Genomic DNA, 17,911 nt, shown 5'->3' with positions numbered 1-17,911 from the left:
TTTTATGGTCCGTATATACCTGAAAGGGAAACCGGGCTCCCTCCAGGAGATGTCTCCACTCAGAAAAAGCCAACTTCATGGCTAGCAGCTCCCTGTCGCCGATGGAGTAATTTTTCTCCGCCGGTGAGAAGGTCTTGGAATAGAAGAAGCAGGGATGCTTCCGACCTTGAGCATCCTTTTGATAAAGGACTGCTCCTGCACCGACGGAAGAAGCGTCTACCTCAAGGATAAACGGCTTATCCACATCGGGACGATGTAATATGGGAGCGCCAGCAAAATGTGATTTTATAGCCGAGAAGGCCTAGGAGACATGTTCTGACCAAGCATTGGGGTTAGCTCCTTTCTTGGTGAGAGCAACCAAAGGAGCCACCAGTGTGGAAAAGTGTGGTATGAACTGGCGGTAGTAATTCACGAACCCCAAAAAGCGCTGCACCGCTTTGAGGGAATGGGGTTCCTGCCAGTCCATTACCGCTTGTAGTTTGGCAGGATCCATGGCCAGCCCCTGGGCCGAGATGATATAGCCCAGGAACGGCAAGGACTCCTGCTCAAACTGGCACTTCTCCAGCTTGGCAAATAGCGAGTTCGCCCTCAGACGGTCGAAGACCCTGCAGACGTCTCTCCGGTGGGTGGTCAAATCTGGCGAAAAGATGAGTATGTCATCCAGATAGACCACCACCGAGGTAGAGAGCATGTCGCGGAAGACGTCGTTGACAAAGTCTTGGAAGACAGCTGGCGCATTACAAAGGCCAAAGGGCATAACCAGGTATTCGTAATGGCCATCCCTGGTATTAAAAGCTGTCTTCCATTCGTCTCCTTCGCGAATGCGGATCAGGTTGTATGCACCCCGCAGATCTAATTTAGTAAAGATCCGGGCCCCCCGCAACCTGTCAAATAACTCCGAGATCAACGGTAGGGGGTATTTGTTTTTAACCGTGATAGCATTGAGACCTCGGTAGTCAATGCAGGGGCGTAACTCTCCGTTCTTCTTCTGTACGAAGAAGAACCCTGCACCAGCCGGTGACACAGATTTTCTGATGAAACCCCTAGCCAGGTTCTCCCGGATATATTGGGACATAGCCTCCGTCTCAGGGAGTGATAAGGGGTAAACACAGTCCCGGGGAGGCTCTGTGCCTGGCAGGAGATCAATCGGGCAATCATAGGAACGGTGCGGCGGGAGCGTCTCCACAGACTTCTTAGAGAAGACGTCCGCGTACTGGTGGTAGGGTTTGGGGAGCGTGGAGAGATCAGCAGGCACTTCAGTGGAAGCCACCTGAATGCTGCCCCTCAGGCACCTTCCCTCACAGTCCTTGCCCCAGCCCAGTATCTTCCCCGAAGCCCAGTCAATATGAGGGGAGTGGTAACGAAGCCAGGGAACTCCGAGGAGCACCTGATCGATACCATTGGGCATAATAAGCAGGGACAGAGTCTCCTGATGTGAGAGTGAAATAGAGAGTCCGAGTGGGGCTGTCTGATGGGTCACCTGAGACGGTAACGGTGCCCCATTTACCACCCTAATGGTCAGAGGTTGGGAGAGTAACACCAGAGGGATAGCGTGTCTCTGGGCAAAAGTCGAGGACATAAAGTTCCCCTCGGCCCCGGAATCCAGGGTGACCTCTGCCTCCCAGGTGGAGGACCCACTATCTAACGTACCCCGGAACACCGGTTTGGGTGAAAAGGGTCCCACCTTGGATTGACCACCACCTACGGCCACTGAACGTGGTCGTCTTTTCGGCCGCTGAGGGCATGTGCCAGCCGAGTGGCCAAACTGTCGGCACTGATAACAGCGCACAGAGCTTCGCATCGGACGTGACTTAGTGCCGGTGCGAGACACCTCCATAGGCTCAGAGGAAGGGAGCTCCTGTGCGGGATATATCAGCGGCTCGGTAAAGGTGGGAGCCAAATTAACCCTACGTCTGGATTGCGCTCGTTCCAACCCGCGCTCCGTGAAGCGGAGATCAATGCATGTGGAAACGGCGATCAACTCCTCCAGACTTGTGGGAATTTCCCTAGTAGCTAGAGCATCTTTTACGTGCTCAGCCAGGCCTCTCCAAAACACCGGGACCAACACTTTGTCCGGCCACTCTAACTCGGAAGCCAGTGTCCGAAACTGGACAGCATGATGGCTAACCGAAAGTGACCCTTGTGTTAAGGATAACAGTTGGAGAGCCGTATCGTGTGCGACCCGTGGTCCCAAGAAGACTTGCTTCAGAGCCGCGAGGAACTGAGCAGCTCCCTGTACCACGGCATCATCACGTTCCCACAATGGCGTGGCCCACTGTAATGCCCGGCCAGACAACAGGGAGACAATAAATCCCACCTTAGCCCGCTCTGTAGGAAACCGTGCAGCCAGCAACTCCAGCTGAATGGAGCACTGACTAACGAATCTCCTACAGGAGGCACTATCACCCGAAAACTTATCGGGGAGCGGGAGGCGAGACATTGTCGGCAAGGGCAAAAGTGTGGGCGCACGTGAGACAGCCTCAGCGACTGTCTGAGCAGCAGCTAGCGCAGCATTCGCAGCTGAGTTGGTGCTCTCAATAGCCGCCAACCTGCTCTCCAGCTGCCGAATGTAGCGCTGCAGCTGCTGCACGTCTGCCATTGCCAGCCAGACCCTGGCGCTAGTGTAATGTTAGGGTCGGCGGAACGCACCAAATATAAATAATACTAGGTGCGTTCGCCGCCCGGGGTCCACCGTGCGGTAGGTGACAAGACCGCTGCTGAACAATGGCAGATGCACCTAATAGGTGCGGGACTGCGCTCGGGTTAACGTCACCCGAACGCTAAGGCAAAGGCACAGGCCCTGTTAGCGTCACAGAGGCCTGCGTGGGGTGTCGCAGCCGCGAACACCAATAGTTGCTGTTGCTACAGCGCAGCGGCAGAGAAAAGCCGCAAGTGTCGGCGCCGAGGACCGGGCACCGACGGACGCTAGTGTAGGTGTGGAGCAAGTGGCGTGTAGCTTGCCACAACCCTGGAGCTGACTATTCACACTCGGTCACCACTCGTAATATCAGAGGGTAGGGGTTTCATAATGAGTCAGACACCAGTCCATACATCCATCACCATACACACACAGAATAATATGCTACACTAGCGCATGGCCGAGCCGCCATGCGGGCTTTTTATAGCCATGCGCTTCCGGGACCTTCCAGTACTTTGGGAAGGACCAATCAGATCCGACATAGGACCTGCACATGTGACCCCTGCTCTCCACTGAGAGGAGAAGTTGCGGGCATGCCCAGTAGCACGGCACGAGGACTTAGCCGCTGGAGCAGTTCCCTGCAAAGCAGGTTGCGCTACCATTGCTGCACCAGAGGTGGCAGCAACATCCAGGCTCACAGAACGAGTCTGAGGGAAATGCCTGGCTCGCCGTGATTGCTGAGCAGGAGTCTGAGCGGTTGGAGGAGAATGAGAGACCGCAGGATGTCTGGCTCTGGATTCCCGCTGTGCAGTGCCAGGAATCTGACGCCTAACAGGAACAAGGCGAAGAGGAAGACCAGCAATCTGATGGCTTAATACAATCAAAATAACAGCGTAGAAGACACTGGTGAACTTATCTAGGCTTACACAAGATTGATCTTCCTACAGATTGTTCATTCATCAAGTGACCATGGCTCAAGATTGAGCCATAGGCCATTAAAGGGAATCTGTCACCCCATTTTTGCCTTATAAGCTGGGGCCACCGCCATCAGGGGCTTATCTACAGCATTCTGTAATGCTGTAGATAAGCCCCCGATGAAACCTGAATTATAAGAAAAAAGAGTTAGATTATACTCACCACGGCATTCGGTCCGGTCCGATGGGTGTCGTGGTCTGGATCCAGTGCCTCCCATCTTCATATGATGATGTCCTCCTCCTTGCTTCTCCCTCGGCTCCTGAGCATGCGTACTTTATCTGCCCTGTAGAGGGCAGAGTAAAGTACTGCAGTGCGCAGGCGCCGGAAAAGGTCAGAGGTCCGGCACCTGGGCACTGCAATACTCTGCTCTGCCCTCAACAGGGCAGATAGAGTACGTGTCATGATCCAAGGTGGATCTGACAAGTAAATGGACAAAGTGAACTTTTTTTCCTTTGGCTTGGTGCCAAAGTGGGTTGATTGCCCCTGGTGGCCATTAGAATTATTACACGTGGTGTCGTTTGTTCTGAGTTGCCCCGGTGGTGGTGAGTGGTATTACACTTTAGTTTTAATGTGCACGTATTTCAAATCAGGTGTGAGGCTCTATAAAAGAGTTTCAGGTGTGTTTGATGATCGTTGTTGATATTGATAGTTTGTCATTTTGGAAGCAGGCCTGGGTGATGAAGGAGCTGAATGAGAGTCCTGGGCAGCCCAGCCAGAGGGGTTGAGTCAGCTAAGGAGTCTGCAAGGAGTGCTGGCATGGATTGGTGGAGTCCAACAATGTGGTCTGCAAGAAGAGCTGGCATGGCGTGGTGGAGTCACAGTTTATGGTGTCAGCAGGAAGTGCTTGCATGGCTTGGTGGAGTGGCGACTATAGTGAGAGTTGCACTCAGCATGCTGGACTTGGTTGCTGAAAACTGGACTCAAGCATGCTGGACTTATTGGCAGAAAAGTTGGACTCAAGCATGCTGGATTTTTTGGCAGAAGCTGGACTCATCTTTGGGACTCTGTTTACTGGGCAGCTGCAACTGGTGGTGGACTCTTCTCCAAGGCTGCACTATGGTGATGGATCCGGTTATGGTGATGGATCCGGTTGGAGGAGAAGATGCATGCAGGTGGTGGGCTCTGTTGCTAGGAGCGTACGCAACAGAGCAAAGCTAAGTGGTGTTCCCCCTGTATTGTCATTTTCCCTTATGTGTGTTTAGAGCAGTGGTAGGATTAGTTTCCGCACTGACCAATTCCCTAGTGAGGGTTTAGATGCAGGGCGAGTCAGGGTTTGAGGTACGCGAGCGTTGCCCAGTGCGGAACCGGCATAGGGAACGTTAGGAGTGCAGGGGCACTGGCTCAGGGGAGTACAGGAGGTCTCCACGTCCCTATTCCCTATCGCAGGGCCCATCATTGTTGTTGTTACCCAGGTTTCACCTTATTATTTAAATTAGCCTTACAGGAGGCGGGGTTTCCAGACTACTGTATAAATAACATGTATTACATAAATTCGCCAGTTGGAGGCGGTGTATCCAGCTGCACGTTTTATTATTTAAATTCGCCCTACTGGAGGCGGTGTATCCAGGGTCACGCGTGTCATGGGTTCACCTTGCGGTACTCGCTGCATCCAGACACATGTGACCGTGACAGTACGCATGCGCAGGAGCTGAGGGACAAGCAAGAAGGAGGACATCATCGTATGAAGATGGGAGGCGCTGAACCTGGACTGCGACACGCATCAGACCGGACCGAACGCCGGAGTGAGTATAATCTAACCCATTTTTTTTTTTATCTTTCAGGTTTCATCGGGGCTTATCTACAGCATTACAGAATGCTGTAGATAAGCCTCTGATGGCGGTGGCCCCTGCTTATGAGGCAAAAATGGGGTGACAGATTCCCTTTAAATAAATAATTATTGAAATCAAAGAACCCAACACCTCTTGCCTGTGTCTCCTCTTCTCACTTCCATAGCACTGTGGTCACTCAATTAATATATTATCTAATATATTTGCCTTAAATTGTCCGCCTTCCACTTCCGTCCGGATGTCCTCGAATCCCATAATTCACAGCGCCGACCAGAAGTACGCTGACCACCATATTGGAATACCCAAGTGATGGGTATTCCAATATGGCACCTAGTGGTGGTACCAAGCACTTCCGCAGCCAGGACCCGCTGCCTGGACCCACATCCGCCTGAGTACAGTTGCCGGATCCCGCCACTGCCTGCCCACCCACCTCCGTGCAGTCACAGCTGGCAGGAAAGACCGCAGCTTGCGGCCTGTGCTGGAAATGGGGTGCGCGCCCTCTGGTGGCGCCGCACCCCATCTCCAGCACAGGCCGCAAACCACCGTCTTTCCTGCAGGCTGTGACTGCACGTAGGTGGGTGGGCAGGCAGCAGCGGGTCACACATCCCACACACACACTTCCCTCCTGATGCGATAGCATCGGGCACACTTCTAGTACATAACATAATTACTACAAACTTAGTGTATCTAAAAGTAAATTATCTTATTAGCAAATACCTCCCCACTGGGACAATCTATAGCAGGGGTCCCCAACCTGTAGCTCGGGAGCCTCATGTGACTCGCGGTTCCATGAATTGTGGTTCGCGACTGCCTGCTTGGTGCATTAGGTCCAGGTCTAGCAAACAGGTATGAAAAGTACATCTCAAAATTGTGAATTTTGTGAGTAGCCATGCACAGAAGTGCAGATCCGGATGCACATTTACTGATCTAAGGGGTTTAGAGATGTTTAATGTGTTGTACTGTGGAGGATAGTACTACCTGTTAGAGGAAGTGCTCAAAGCTGGATGTGACAGTGTGTTGGGAATCCTTGATGGGAAAATACTGAATGTGGGTACTGTGGGAACCCCTGGATCTCCGTGTACTGCTTTGGAGTGATTTCTGTGGAAAAGCTTTGGTTATCATTATACCTGTAATGGGGGCTTTGGTTGAAATTTCTTTGAAGGGGGTGGGAGCTGAATGTGGCTTGCGCCCCTCCATCAGTGCTGAATGTGCCTCGTGACCCTCTCTCTAAGCTAAGAATGTGGCTCTCAAGGTCGGAAAGGTTGGGGACCACTGATCTATAGGCATCAACCTTCTGTCGCCTAAAGCTGGCCATACACATTAGATCTGACGAACAGTGTTTCTCAGCCGATAGTTGCATATTCCGATAGTTCCTCGGCTGAATGATCGTTGCTGTATTCTCTATAAAAAATCTACTGTCTGACACTTCGGCGCCCCTACTCACATTAGTCAGCTGAACCTGTTGATATCGGTGGTTTTGGCAGACATTAGGCTAATGTGTATGGGGGCCTTTATGGTGAATCTAGCTCTGGCAGGCAATAAGTCATATATTTATTATGGCTAAATTTTTTTTTGTAGCAGGAGAGTATACAATAAAGACTTATGAATACATGCTTTTTTTCCCTTTGGTCAGGTGTTTGAGAGATGATAAAGGAGATGTGGCTTTTGTAGAAGACACGGCATTAACAGGTAATGTTGTTATTAAGGTGTCATTTTTATTGTTGTACTAGGACCTATGCCGCCATATCACTAGGGCCCGGCAGAGTGACAAGAGCAACCCTACAGTATTCTAGCACAACATCTCCACTGCATTTCACTTTTATAATGTCTGACTGCTATTGAACAGTGTGCAGGTATAAACCAACAGCGGGTTGTCGCCTATTCTTAGCGTATAAATACACAGTCTGTGTGCAGGTAGACCAAGACTGAATGGTCAAAGAACTTCCTTCTTTACAAATCACAATTTTAATTAAGGAATCGCATGTAAAACCATTCATTGCCATACTAGCATGTTTAGTCACAGGAAACAAGAATAATACGTATGCTCCAAACAAAGGCAGCAAACGTACGCTCAATGTATATTATTATTTACAATAGCGCCAAATAAATAATCAATGACAAAAGGATCTTATCAAGGCAGATAAGATCATGTGGATCACCACTGGCAATGTCATTGTTACTCATGCTTACTTCGACTCTGGTTAAGGTGGATAGGGCACTTAATATTTTAAACTCTTCCTGACTTAAAATGCATATGTCGGGTACCTGACTTTGATGCGGTTTCACAAGCCGCATCTTTCCCGGCAGATGATGACTGAATTATTCAGCCATCATCTGTCTCTGACAGCCGTGGGTGGGGTGGAGTTAATTTTAAGCACTCACAGGCACACCTGTGACTTGATCATTGGGCACCGATGGTTTGCCAAGACAGTTGGTCTGCTGTAGACCCACGTGGCCGTCATTATGGTAATCCTGTGAAAGCCAGCCTGTAGCTGACAATCATAGGAGACCATGATTTTCGCTATACAAAGCAGTACTTTAGCACTGCTGTGTATAGTACAAGCAAACAGATGATTGCAGGTTTACATTCCCTAAGGGGACTAACAAATACAATAAATGTTTAAATTAAAAAAATTTAAAAAATATGAAACAAATAAAAATAATCTAAAACTTTAACTCACCCCTTTTAGCCCCATTAAAAATAAAGCAATTTAAAAAAAAATAATACACTGATTTTGTATCGCTGCGCTCGTAAAAGTCCGATCTATCGAAGTGTAAAATAAATTAATTTGATAGGTAAGTGGCATAAGTAAAAGAAAAATCGAAACACCGGAATTGCTGTTTTTCGGCTGTTACAACACTGCAATAAAATGAAATAAGAGGCAATCAAAACATTGTATCTAACCCAAATATGGCATCAGTAAAAACATCAGCTCAAGTCGCAAAAAATAAGCCGTCACTCAGATCTATATCCCAAAAATTGAAAATGTTATGGGTCTCAGAAAATAGCGACACAGGCAATTTTTTTTTTTTGTTAACAAATTTCTGAATTTTTTTGTCACCACACAAATAAAAAAAAAAAACTAGACATGTTTAGTATCTGCATAATTGTACTGACCCATATTGCCAGGTTAGTTTTACTATATAGTGAATGTGGTAAATAAAAATCCAAAAAACAATAGTGGATTTTCAAGTTTCCACTGTGTCACGTGATGAAATGAATGGTGTAATTGAAAGTACAATGTGTTCCACAAAAGAAGCCATCGTATCGATATGTGGACAGATAAATAAAGTTACGGCTCTTGGAAGAAGGGGAGGAAAAAACAGAAATTTGCTCCTGCTTGAAGAGGCTGAAAATGATAACCTTTTACGTATCGATTGCTCGTCTCCTCACCCTTTTACTCCCTATTTTTGCTATTATACTCCTCAAGGCTAAGGAGGTGGGAAGAAATAATAAAGAATAAGTTCATTAACAAGTGAAAGTTGTTACAGAATTCTTACATTGTGAGGGATATATACATTTATATACATTTGCTAAAACATATATGTCAGGTGACAGGTACGCTTAAAGGGAAACTGTCACCAGGTATTTGTTACCTAATTTTAGAACAGCATAACAGTGGCAGAAGCCCGAATTCAAGTGATATGTCACTTACCGGACTGCTTGCTGTGGTATTAATAAAATCACTGATTTATCAGGAGGAGATTTTCACTAGAGGACTAAAAAACCTGCTGCCAGCTAGTCAAGCATATTGATGAGCTCTGTATAACCCCGCCCCCAGCACTGATTGGTAGCTTTCTGTGTACAATGTGCATAGGCAGATATCTGTCAATCAGAGGTGTGGGCAGGGTTATCCAGAACTCGGCATTCAGAGAACTGCTAGGTCTGCAGCAGGTGAAACAGTGATTTTATCAAAAGTACAGCAAGCAGCTCAGTAAGTGACACATCTCTGGAATCAGGGCCTCCGCCCCTACATTATGGTGCTCTGAGATGGGGTAGCAAAAACCTGGTGACAGATTCACATTAATGTCTCTTCTCCAGATCTCAGATTAAAAATTGATTCAAAAGTAACTTAATATGTGTTTAGGTTTTTTCTTTCTTCATATAAAGTACCATTATTTTGAAAATTATCTCACATTGTTTTAGCAAAATATAATCAGAACCTCACAGTTAGTACTAAGGTTATTTCTAGTTAATGAACATTTAATGCTAAAAATCTCTCATATCATTTAGCATACATGGCGTCTCCAAAATCTATAAACCTGATACACTTTTACATTTATTTCACCATACATCAGATTTCAGTGACAGATTTAATATACTGTATATCTTCTTCCCATATAAATTCCATGTGTTGTTCTTCAGGACAATACTCGGACAATTTTGAGCTGCTGTGTCCAGACAATACTAGAAGACCACTAAGCCAATACAAAATCTGTAACTTTGGAAGAATCCCCAGACATTCTGTGGTGACCAGGAGCACCGGAGACAAGATGCAGGATATCACCGAGTATCTTCTTCAGGCTCAGGTAACATTATAAGCATCATCTGAAATTATTGGTATAGTCATATAAGGCGAGTGTGACTAACGGGTAGGCAGGTGGTGCATTCGCATATACACTTCTCTTCTAGAGTTCATTTAGAAAATCTTCAGCTTTTCAAGGAGGAATTAATCGGAAATAAACTGAAGCTAATTTATTTCCAGTGATGGTATAAAAAATTTCTGCAAAATTTCGAATGCAAGTGAAAAGGTTTTAGAAACTCAGTTTACATGTGTAGGATGTAGAGTGTCATCATGTAAAGGTAGAGAAGTCTTTTAGACATCCTTTCAGATTATTTCTCATGTTTGTTGTCTGACCTGCTGCTTTAATGTGTCTGATTTTATGTGAGCTGCAGTTTTCGTGGACATTTCAGAATGACAGGGTTAACTGTTAGTGACAGCCCAGATGGGGAGGCGTTAATTGGGCATTTTTTAGGAACTGAGTTCTTGTTTCCAAAGTTATTAAGCCAATTAAGGCAAATAACCTTAAAATTGTAGACCAGCACAGCTCTGGGTTATGTGTAGAAGAGAGAGAGCATTCTGGAGTACTGGTAGCAAGAGTCCTGAAAACAACCAACCAAAGAGTGGCAGAAGTTCTTACATACAGTAGGCAAATAGAGTGTCTATAGTTACTGCAGAAGTCAACATCAGCCAGACAGAAAGCAAGTTCTATCAACCCAGAATGCTACAAGAAAGTGGCAGAAGCATTATCCTAGAAGTGAGAACAGCTTAGTGGGAAGCTGAGAGAAGCCCGAATATATAGGTGCTTCTCACAAAATTAGAATATCATCAAAAAGTTAATTTATTTCAGTTCTTCAATCTAAAAAGTGAAACTCATATATTATATAGAGTCATTACACACAGAGTGTTCTATTTCACCTGTTTATTTCTGTTAATGTTTGTGATTATGGCTTACAGCTAGTGATGGCCGAGCACTAAAATACTCGGGTGCTCGTTGTTTGGGTCGAGCAAATTGGAATACTCAGGTGCTCGACCCGAGCAACGAGCCCAACGTAAGTCTATGGGAAACTCGAGCATTTTTACAGCGCAGCATTTCTGACTCCTAGGTCACTGCTGTGAACAATATTATCAGAGTCTTACACCACTTTTACAGACTCACAATAAAACATACAAAAATGAAACCAAAATGGATTTTCCTAGGAAATATGTTAAGGAACTTCCTTTCCAGGGTATTGATTTGTATATAAGGCAAAATAAATAACCAAAAACAAAAATGCTCCTCCACACCTTGGGCTATGTTCACACGTAGCGTTTTTGATGCGTTTTTAAACTTTAGCATTGCTTTCAACCAAGACAAATGCATTCACTGGGAAATGTCATTTTAACATTTTACAACCGTATGTGGCCATGTGGTGTGTGACACGTGACACATCTTCAGACACATCCAGTTTCATTTATGAAGGAGGGACTCTAAAAGTCACAAAGCCTATTTTTATAGGGCTATTAGGCGGCCTTTACTATTCTTAAACGGCCAGCAGTCGGACCTCACTTTTCTTAGAGAGCCATCAGCTGGCTATGTTTTGTTGTTCCAGTTATTAAACAGCATCCCAATAACCCTTTGAACAGACGCTTAGGAGGGCCTCCTGAAAGCAATGTTCCCATTATTAGGAATTTGGTACTGCCATACTGTTTGCCTATGCATTGAATGCAAGGCCTGCCCTGCACCAAATGTAGATGTAGGAGGACAAGTCCCCGCTGTGTAGCCGGCCAGGAACCAAGGGGACTGTCACCAAGGTTCCTAGGGGGACTGTTTCCGGGGGACATAATTAGAGGACGCACCAGAGAGTTCTAGAAGGGATGGGGGTGGAGCAAGTATAAAAGGGGCTGAGGACGCCAGCAGGGGGCAGTCAACCAAGCTGGAGAGAAGGAGCAGGAAGGCTAAAGGGCGCCGGAGAGCTGAAGCGAGAGCCAGAGGAAGGCAGCAGCGACTGGAGGGACTGAGGAGAGACTTACCGCAGGCAGGAGAGAGACGACATCAAGCTGTCCCACAGAGAGACACCGTCCGCCCGACCGCGCTCCTCGCGGCCGCCACCGCCTGACTCCAGCCCGCGGATGTGGCCTTCCCGCTGTCGCTGCAGCCTCACACCAGCCCGTGGCTGCGACCTGTCCGTTGCCGCCCACGGCCGCCACAGCCTCACTCCAGCCCGTGGCTGCGGCCTGCCCGCTGCCACCCGCGGCCACCGCAGCCTCACTCCAGCCTGCGGCCTGCCCGCTGCCGCCCGCCACAGCCTCACTCCAGCCTGCGGCCTGCCTGCGGCCGCCACAGCTCCACTCCAGCCTGCGACTGCGGCTTGCCCGCTGCCGCTCGCGGTCGCCACAGCCCGACCTTGGCCTGCGGCTGCTGCCTGCTCATTGCTGCTCGCGGACCCCGCGGCTTGACTCCAGCCCGCAGCTGCGACTTGTCTGCCGCCGCTCGTGGCCGCCACCGCTCGTGGCTGCCGCTGCCCGTTCCAAGCTTGTGGCTGCGGCTTACACTCCCCGGTCCCAGGGCAGCGCCGTCTCGCCTCCGCTGGGAGGCGCAACGCAGAGGAACTCTTCAGGGGCCTGCTGTGCCCCCGCCTCGTCTGGGCGTAGGAACGCCCAAAGTTTTCGCCAGATCCTGGTCGATTGGGCCCAGCAGCTGAAACGCTGAAGCAGCACCGACCACCACTCTGCCGGACGTCAGAGAGGATAAGTGACACATTGTAGTTAATACCCTGGACCCGTAGTCGGCCATACCGCAGCCCTATCGTGACCGGTATTGACCGGATAGTCGTGTTCGTATTACTAGTGCATTCTTGTTTTGAGCCCTGCGAGGATAACTGTTAGCTTGTTGGTTGGTCAAGATAACCCCTATAGGTATACATATCTATAATAATAAATGCGCTAAGCAGCTTCCGTCCGGTTGTAATGCAGCTTCCGTCCGGTTGTAACTTGGTGACGTCACATCCACCACACACCTCTTGCCATGTTAACCCTCAACACACACTCCTCCTCAACACACACACCTCCTCAACACACACTCCTCTCACCTTTCACCATCTCCACTCACGTCCCCCCCTCTTTCACTCCACATTCGACCCTTTCTCTCACTCCGTCTCTCATACTCACGCCGTCATCGCCGCTGCTCCACGATCTCCGACATCATCTTCCGCCGGCGCCATCTTGGATCCAGACGTTTTCCATGCCGGCGACATGTTCTTGCGGCGACGCCATCTTGGATCGGCGAAATCCAGCGATACTCAAGATGGCGTCGCCGCAAGAACATGTTGCCGGCATGGATGACATCGGGATCCAAGATGGCTTCGGTGAAATCTCGAGAGATTTCGCCGACGCCATTCTGGTTTCAGACGTTGTCCACGCCGGCGACATGTTCTTGCGGCGACGCCATCTTGGATCAGCGAAATCCCGCGATACTCAAGATGGCGTAGCCGCAAGAACATGTCACCGGCGTGGACGACGTCGGGATCCAGAATGGCGTCGGCGAAATCTCGCGAGATTTCGCCGACGCCATCTTGGATCCCGCGGAATTTCGTCATTTACCTCATGCCGACTTGCTCCTCTGCCTGTTCACTGCCGGTGTCTAATCACAGGGCCAATTTGCCTCTACCACTTCATAACTACTGCTGCCTTGCTCCTCTGCCTGTTCACTGTCGGTATCTAATTACAGGGCCAATTTGCCTCTACCACTTAATAACTACTGCTGGGCAATTACAGGGCCAATATGCCTCTACCACTTCATAACTACTGCTGGGCAATTACAGGGCCAATTTGCCTCTACCACTTCATAACTACTGCTGGGCAATTACAGGGCCAATTTGCCGCTACCATTTCATAACTACTGCTGGGCAATTACAGGGCCAATTTGCCGCTACCACTTCATAACTACTGCTGGGCAATTACAGGGCCAATTTGCCGTTGCCACTTCATAACTACTGCTGGGCAATTACAGAAACAATTTGCCTCTACCACTTCATAACTACTGCTGGGCAATTACAGGGCCAATTTGCCGCTATCACTTCATAACTACTGCTGGGCAATTACAGGGCCAATTTGCCACTACCACTTCATAACTACTGCTGGGCAATTACATAGCCAATTTGCCATTACCACTTCATAACTACTGCTGGGCAATTACAGGGCCAATTTGCCGCTACCACTTCATAACTACTGCTGGGCAATTACAGGGCCAATTTGCCGTTACCACTTCATAACTACTGCTGGGCAATTACAGGGCCAATTTGCCGTTACCACTTCATAACTACTGCTGGGCAATTACAGGGCCAGTTTGCCGCTAACACTTCATAACTACTGCTGGGCAATTACAGGGCCAGTTTGCCGCTAGCACTTCATAACTATTGCTGGGCAATTACAGGGCCAATTTGCCGCTACCACTTCATAACTACTGCTGGGCAAGTACAGTTCCAATTTGCTGCTACCACTTCATAACTACTGCTGGGCAATTACACGGCCAATTAGTATCTGTTTACACTAAAATACTCCAGGACGCCTTCTTCACTGCCAAGGTGTGCTACACACAGTGCCGCACAACACATGGTCAACGCTACATCACTATCCTCCCGATGCGATAGCATCGGGCCTTAATCTAGTAATTTATATATACAGTTACATCTTAAAGTTTATCCCGTCTCCCGCCTCGTCACTGCATCCCGCGTACCTGCGATTACTACATAGATGCACCCCAATACCCCTTTGAAGAGACGTGCAAGAGGGCATCCTGGAAGTAATGTTCCCATTATTAGGAATTTGGTACTCCCATACTGTTTGACTATGCATTGAATTCAAGGCTTGGCCTGCACCAAATGTAGATTCACCCCAATACCCCTTTGAAAAGACATAAAGGAGGGCCTCCTGAAAGCAATGTTCCCATTATTAGGAAGTTATTACTCCCATACTGTTTGCCTATGCAGTGAATGCAAGGCCTGCCCCAAATTTGGACATGTAAGGAGGAAGACCGGGCTGCGGGTACCTGTGTCATGCCGGGTCCGGAACTGTCGAGGCTGTGTCCAGTGAAAGAATGGGGAACCAGACGGGTCCCAAGACCCAGGGAGAGGGGGCGTTGGTAAGCCGGGCAGTGTGCAGGAAGCGCGGAAAGAAGTCTCAGTTTCCCGCCGGCAGTGAAAGTAGAGAGAGGTGTGCGGCGTGCTCCGCAGCAGCAGAGGCAGCGCGGAGACATGCCCCGTCAGAGCTTAGGTGAACGCTCCAGTGAGCCAGTGAATGTTCACAGCGCTGCACGCCTGGCCAAGCAGAGTGCAGTGCTCGTGCGGAGGAGCGGGTGCCAGTGGCAGGACCCTGAGGTGCGTTCCCCATTGCTGATAGACGCACAGCAGCACATGTGTGAGACAGAGACTCCTGCAGCGCTACCCACTTTGGCTGCACAGATTTATGGACTAAGGGCTCAGCAGGCAAACCGCCCATTGCCGTCTGAAGCTGGACTGTGATTTGTTGCAGTTCATCTGAGGACACCACGCCAGCTGTTGCCGATGCTCCAGCTACCATCAGACTATATGTGGATGAGGACCAGAGAAGACTACGATAAGTGCCGTTTCAATACCAGACTGCTGCGTTAACCCTTTTACTTCCCTTGTTTATTGTTTATTAGCTCCCTGCGAGGAGACCATTGCCATCATTCTTGTTAAAAATTAAGTAGCATTGTTATACAGCTTTGTTCTGCAATCCCTGCGTTAATGCATTGCTGCACCTGCTTACAGACGCATCCCAATAACGAATTGAAGAGACATTAGACATTATTAGGAAGTTGGTACTCCCAAACAGTTTGCCTATGCAGTGAATGCAAGGCCTGCCCCAAATTTGGATGCACCCAATAACCCTTGGAAGAGACTTGGAGGAGGTCCTCATAAAACAATGTTTTGTAGTGTGGCTAAGGGTTGCATAGTCGATGGGAGGTATGTTTCACAGAGATGGCTTGTCTCTGTGATGTAGCCAGGAGTGTTTCTCTGGTGCATGAAAGCAATAAGAGGTTTGTTTGTTGCACCTGGGTCTGAGCTGCAGGTAGCTATGAGAGATGGGCGGGTCTGGCTACCCACATACCTCACATCTGGGTGTGGTTACAGCCTATATAATGGAGGCTGTTATTTGGTACATGGTCTGTGTGTTGGGAAGGAGAAGGCCTCCTGTGTGTGTGAGGCTCCAGACTGAGCCTGAAGTAATGGACATTATCCCAGCCTGTGTGCTTACATGCCTGGAGGAGCACAGCCCTGCTATGGGCATTTATACTTTGTTTTGCCTGAGCTAAAGGCTATTTATTTTCTGTTTGTGCTTCTGGGGTTTATGAAGAAATAAACCCACATGAACTTTTAAAGGAACATGCCTCCTGTTTTCCTCCCATCACACCTGAGGGAGTCCAACAACAACAATTTGTGGAGAATGCTTGCAGCGTTCCCAGAAGGGAAGTGAGACTGCTACAGGAAGGACTGCATGTCCTGGGTCAAGTCTGTCACAAGCCAGCAATCGCCAGACAAAATGGAGGACCTGCTGAAATACCTGGTCCAATCACACCAGCATCAAGAAACCAACAGGCTGTTGTTACAACAGAGCCGGCAGATGCAGCTTCTGGCGACTGCCATCCAGGGCAGGATGAGCGCCCTAACCCCTGGTCTGGCTGATGACGCCCTCGTCCGCAAGGCGGTAAGACGTGTTTTGTAGAAAATGACTCCCGGGGATGATGTTGAGGCTGAAGAACTTGCAGTGAAGAATTTCATTGTTGAAGCTGAAGAATCAGCAGAGGCGAATTTCAGTGTTGAAGCTGAAGAACCTGCAGTGGAGAATTGCAATATTGAAGCTGAAGAACTGGCAGTGAATTGCAGTGTTGAGGCTGAAGAACCTGCAGTGGAGAATTTCAGTGTTGAGGCTGAAGAGCCTGCAGTGGAGAATTGCAATATTGAAGCTGAAGAACCGGCAGTGAATTGCAGTGTTGAGGCTGAAGAACTTGCAGTGGAGAATTGCAGTGTTGAGGCTGAAGAACCTGCAGTGGAGAATTGCATTGTTGAAGCTGAAGATCATGCACTGGAGAGCTGCATTGTTGAGGATGAAAATTCTACAATGGAGAATTGCAATGTTGAGGCTTTCCTGACGGTGTTTGAAAGGGTCGCCGAGATGGAGAAACTCCCGCCAGAGCAGTGGCACTGGGCAAAGGTACTGGCACCATACTTGACCGGGGAGCCCCAGAAACCATACTATGATTTAGTTTTGCAGGACGCTAAAGTGAATGGCAAGCTAAAAATGGAGATTCTTGCACGCTTGGAGGTAATAATGACTCTCAGGGCACAGCGGGTTCACCGTTGGGCGTATAACTGGGACACACCCAAATGTTTGACCTGTTGCACCTGGTCAGTGGACACATTATGGTAGCATCTGGTAGGACGTAAGTTTAGGCTGGTATCCAACCATGCCCCACTCAGATGGTTGAAGGAAACAAAGTGGAAAAATGCTAGGGTCACCCGTTGGTTTTTAGCCCTGTAAGACTTCAACTTCCATGTTGAACATAGAGCAGGGAAGCTATATTGTAATGCCGAAGTCCTCTCAAGAATCCCTTGTCTGGTGGGAGAAAGTGCCAAGTCTCATGGCTTTAGGCAGAGCCGGGGTATGTTGTGTGGCTAAGGGTCGCATAGTCGATGGGAGGTATGTTTCACAGAGATGGCTTGTCTCTGTGATGTAGCCAGGAGTGTTTCTCTAGTGCACGAAGAGGTTCGTTTGTTGCACCTGGGTCTGGGTTGCGGATAGCTATGAGATGGGCGGGTCTGGCTACCCACATATCTCACTTCTGGGTGTGGTTACAGCCTATATAATGGAGGCTGTTGTTTGGCACATGGTCTGTGTGTTGGGAGGGAGAAGGCCTCCTGTGTGTGAGGCTCCAGACCGAGCCTGAAGTATTGGACATTATCCCAGCCTGTGTGCCCACAGGCCAGAGCCCTGCTATGGACATTTAT

The 17,911-nt window shown here is 48.6% G+C and overlaps 1 protein-coding gene across 1 annotated transcript in view; it reads left to right on the top strand.

The window, feature by feature from the left end:
* The window catches only part of LOC141091143 (saxiphilin-like), a 174,411-nt gene that overhangs the window by 62,176 nt on the left and 94,324 nt on the right, over positions 1–17,911 (top strand). Inside the window, exons 9-10 of the mRNA XM_073576540.1 lie at positions 7,034–7,089; positions 9,767–9,930. Coding sequence (XP_073432641.1) covers positions 7,034–7,089; positions 9,767–9,930 — 220 coding nt within the window. The remainder of the gene's footprint in view (positions 1–7,033; positions 7,090–9,766; positions 9,931–17,911) is intronic.

This window comes from Dendrobates tinctorius, unplaced genomic scaffold (genome assembly GCF_039654945.1).
Source record: "Dendrobates tinctorius isolate UK_male_01 unplaced genomic scaffold, ASM3965494v1 ptg000049l, whole genome shotgun sequence".
In the NCBI taxonomy this organism is placed as follows: domain Eukaryota; kingdom Metazoa; phylum Chordata; class Amphibia; order Anura; family Dendrobatidae; genus Dendrobates; species Dendrobates tinctorius.
This window is presented reverse-complemented; position numbering and strand designations above follow the sequence as displayed.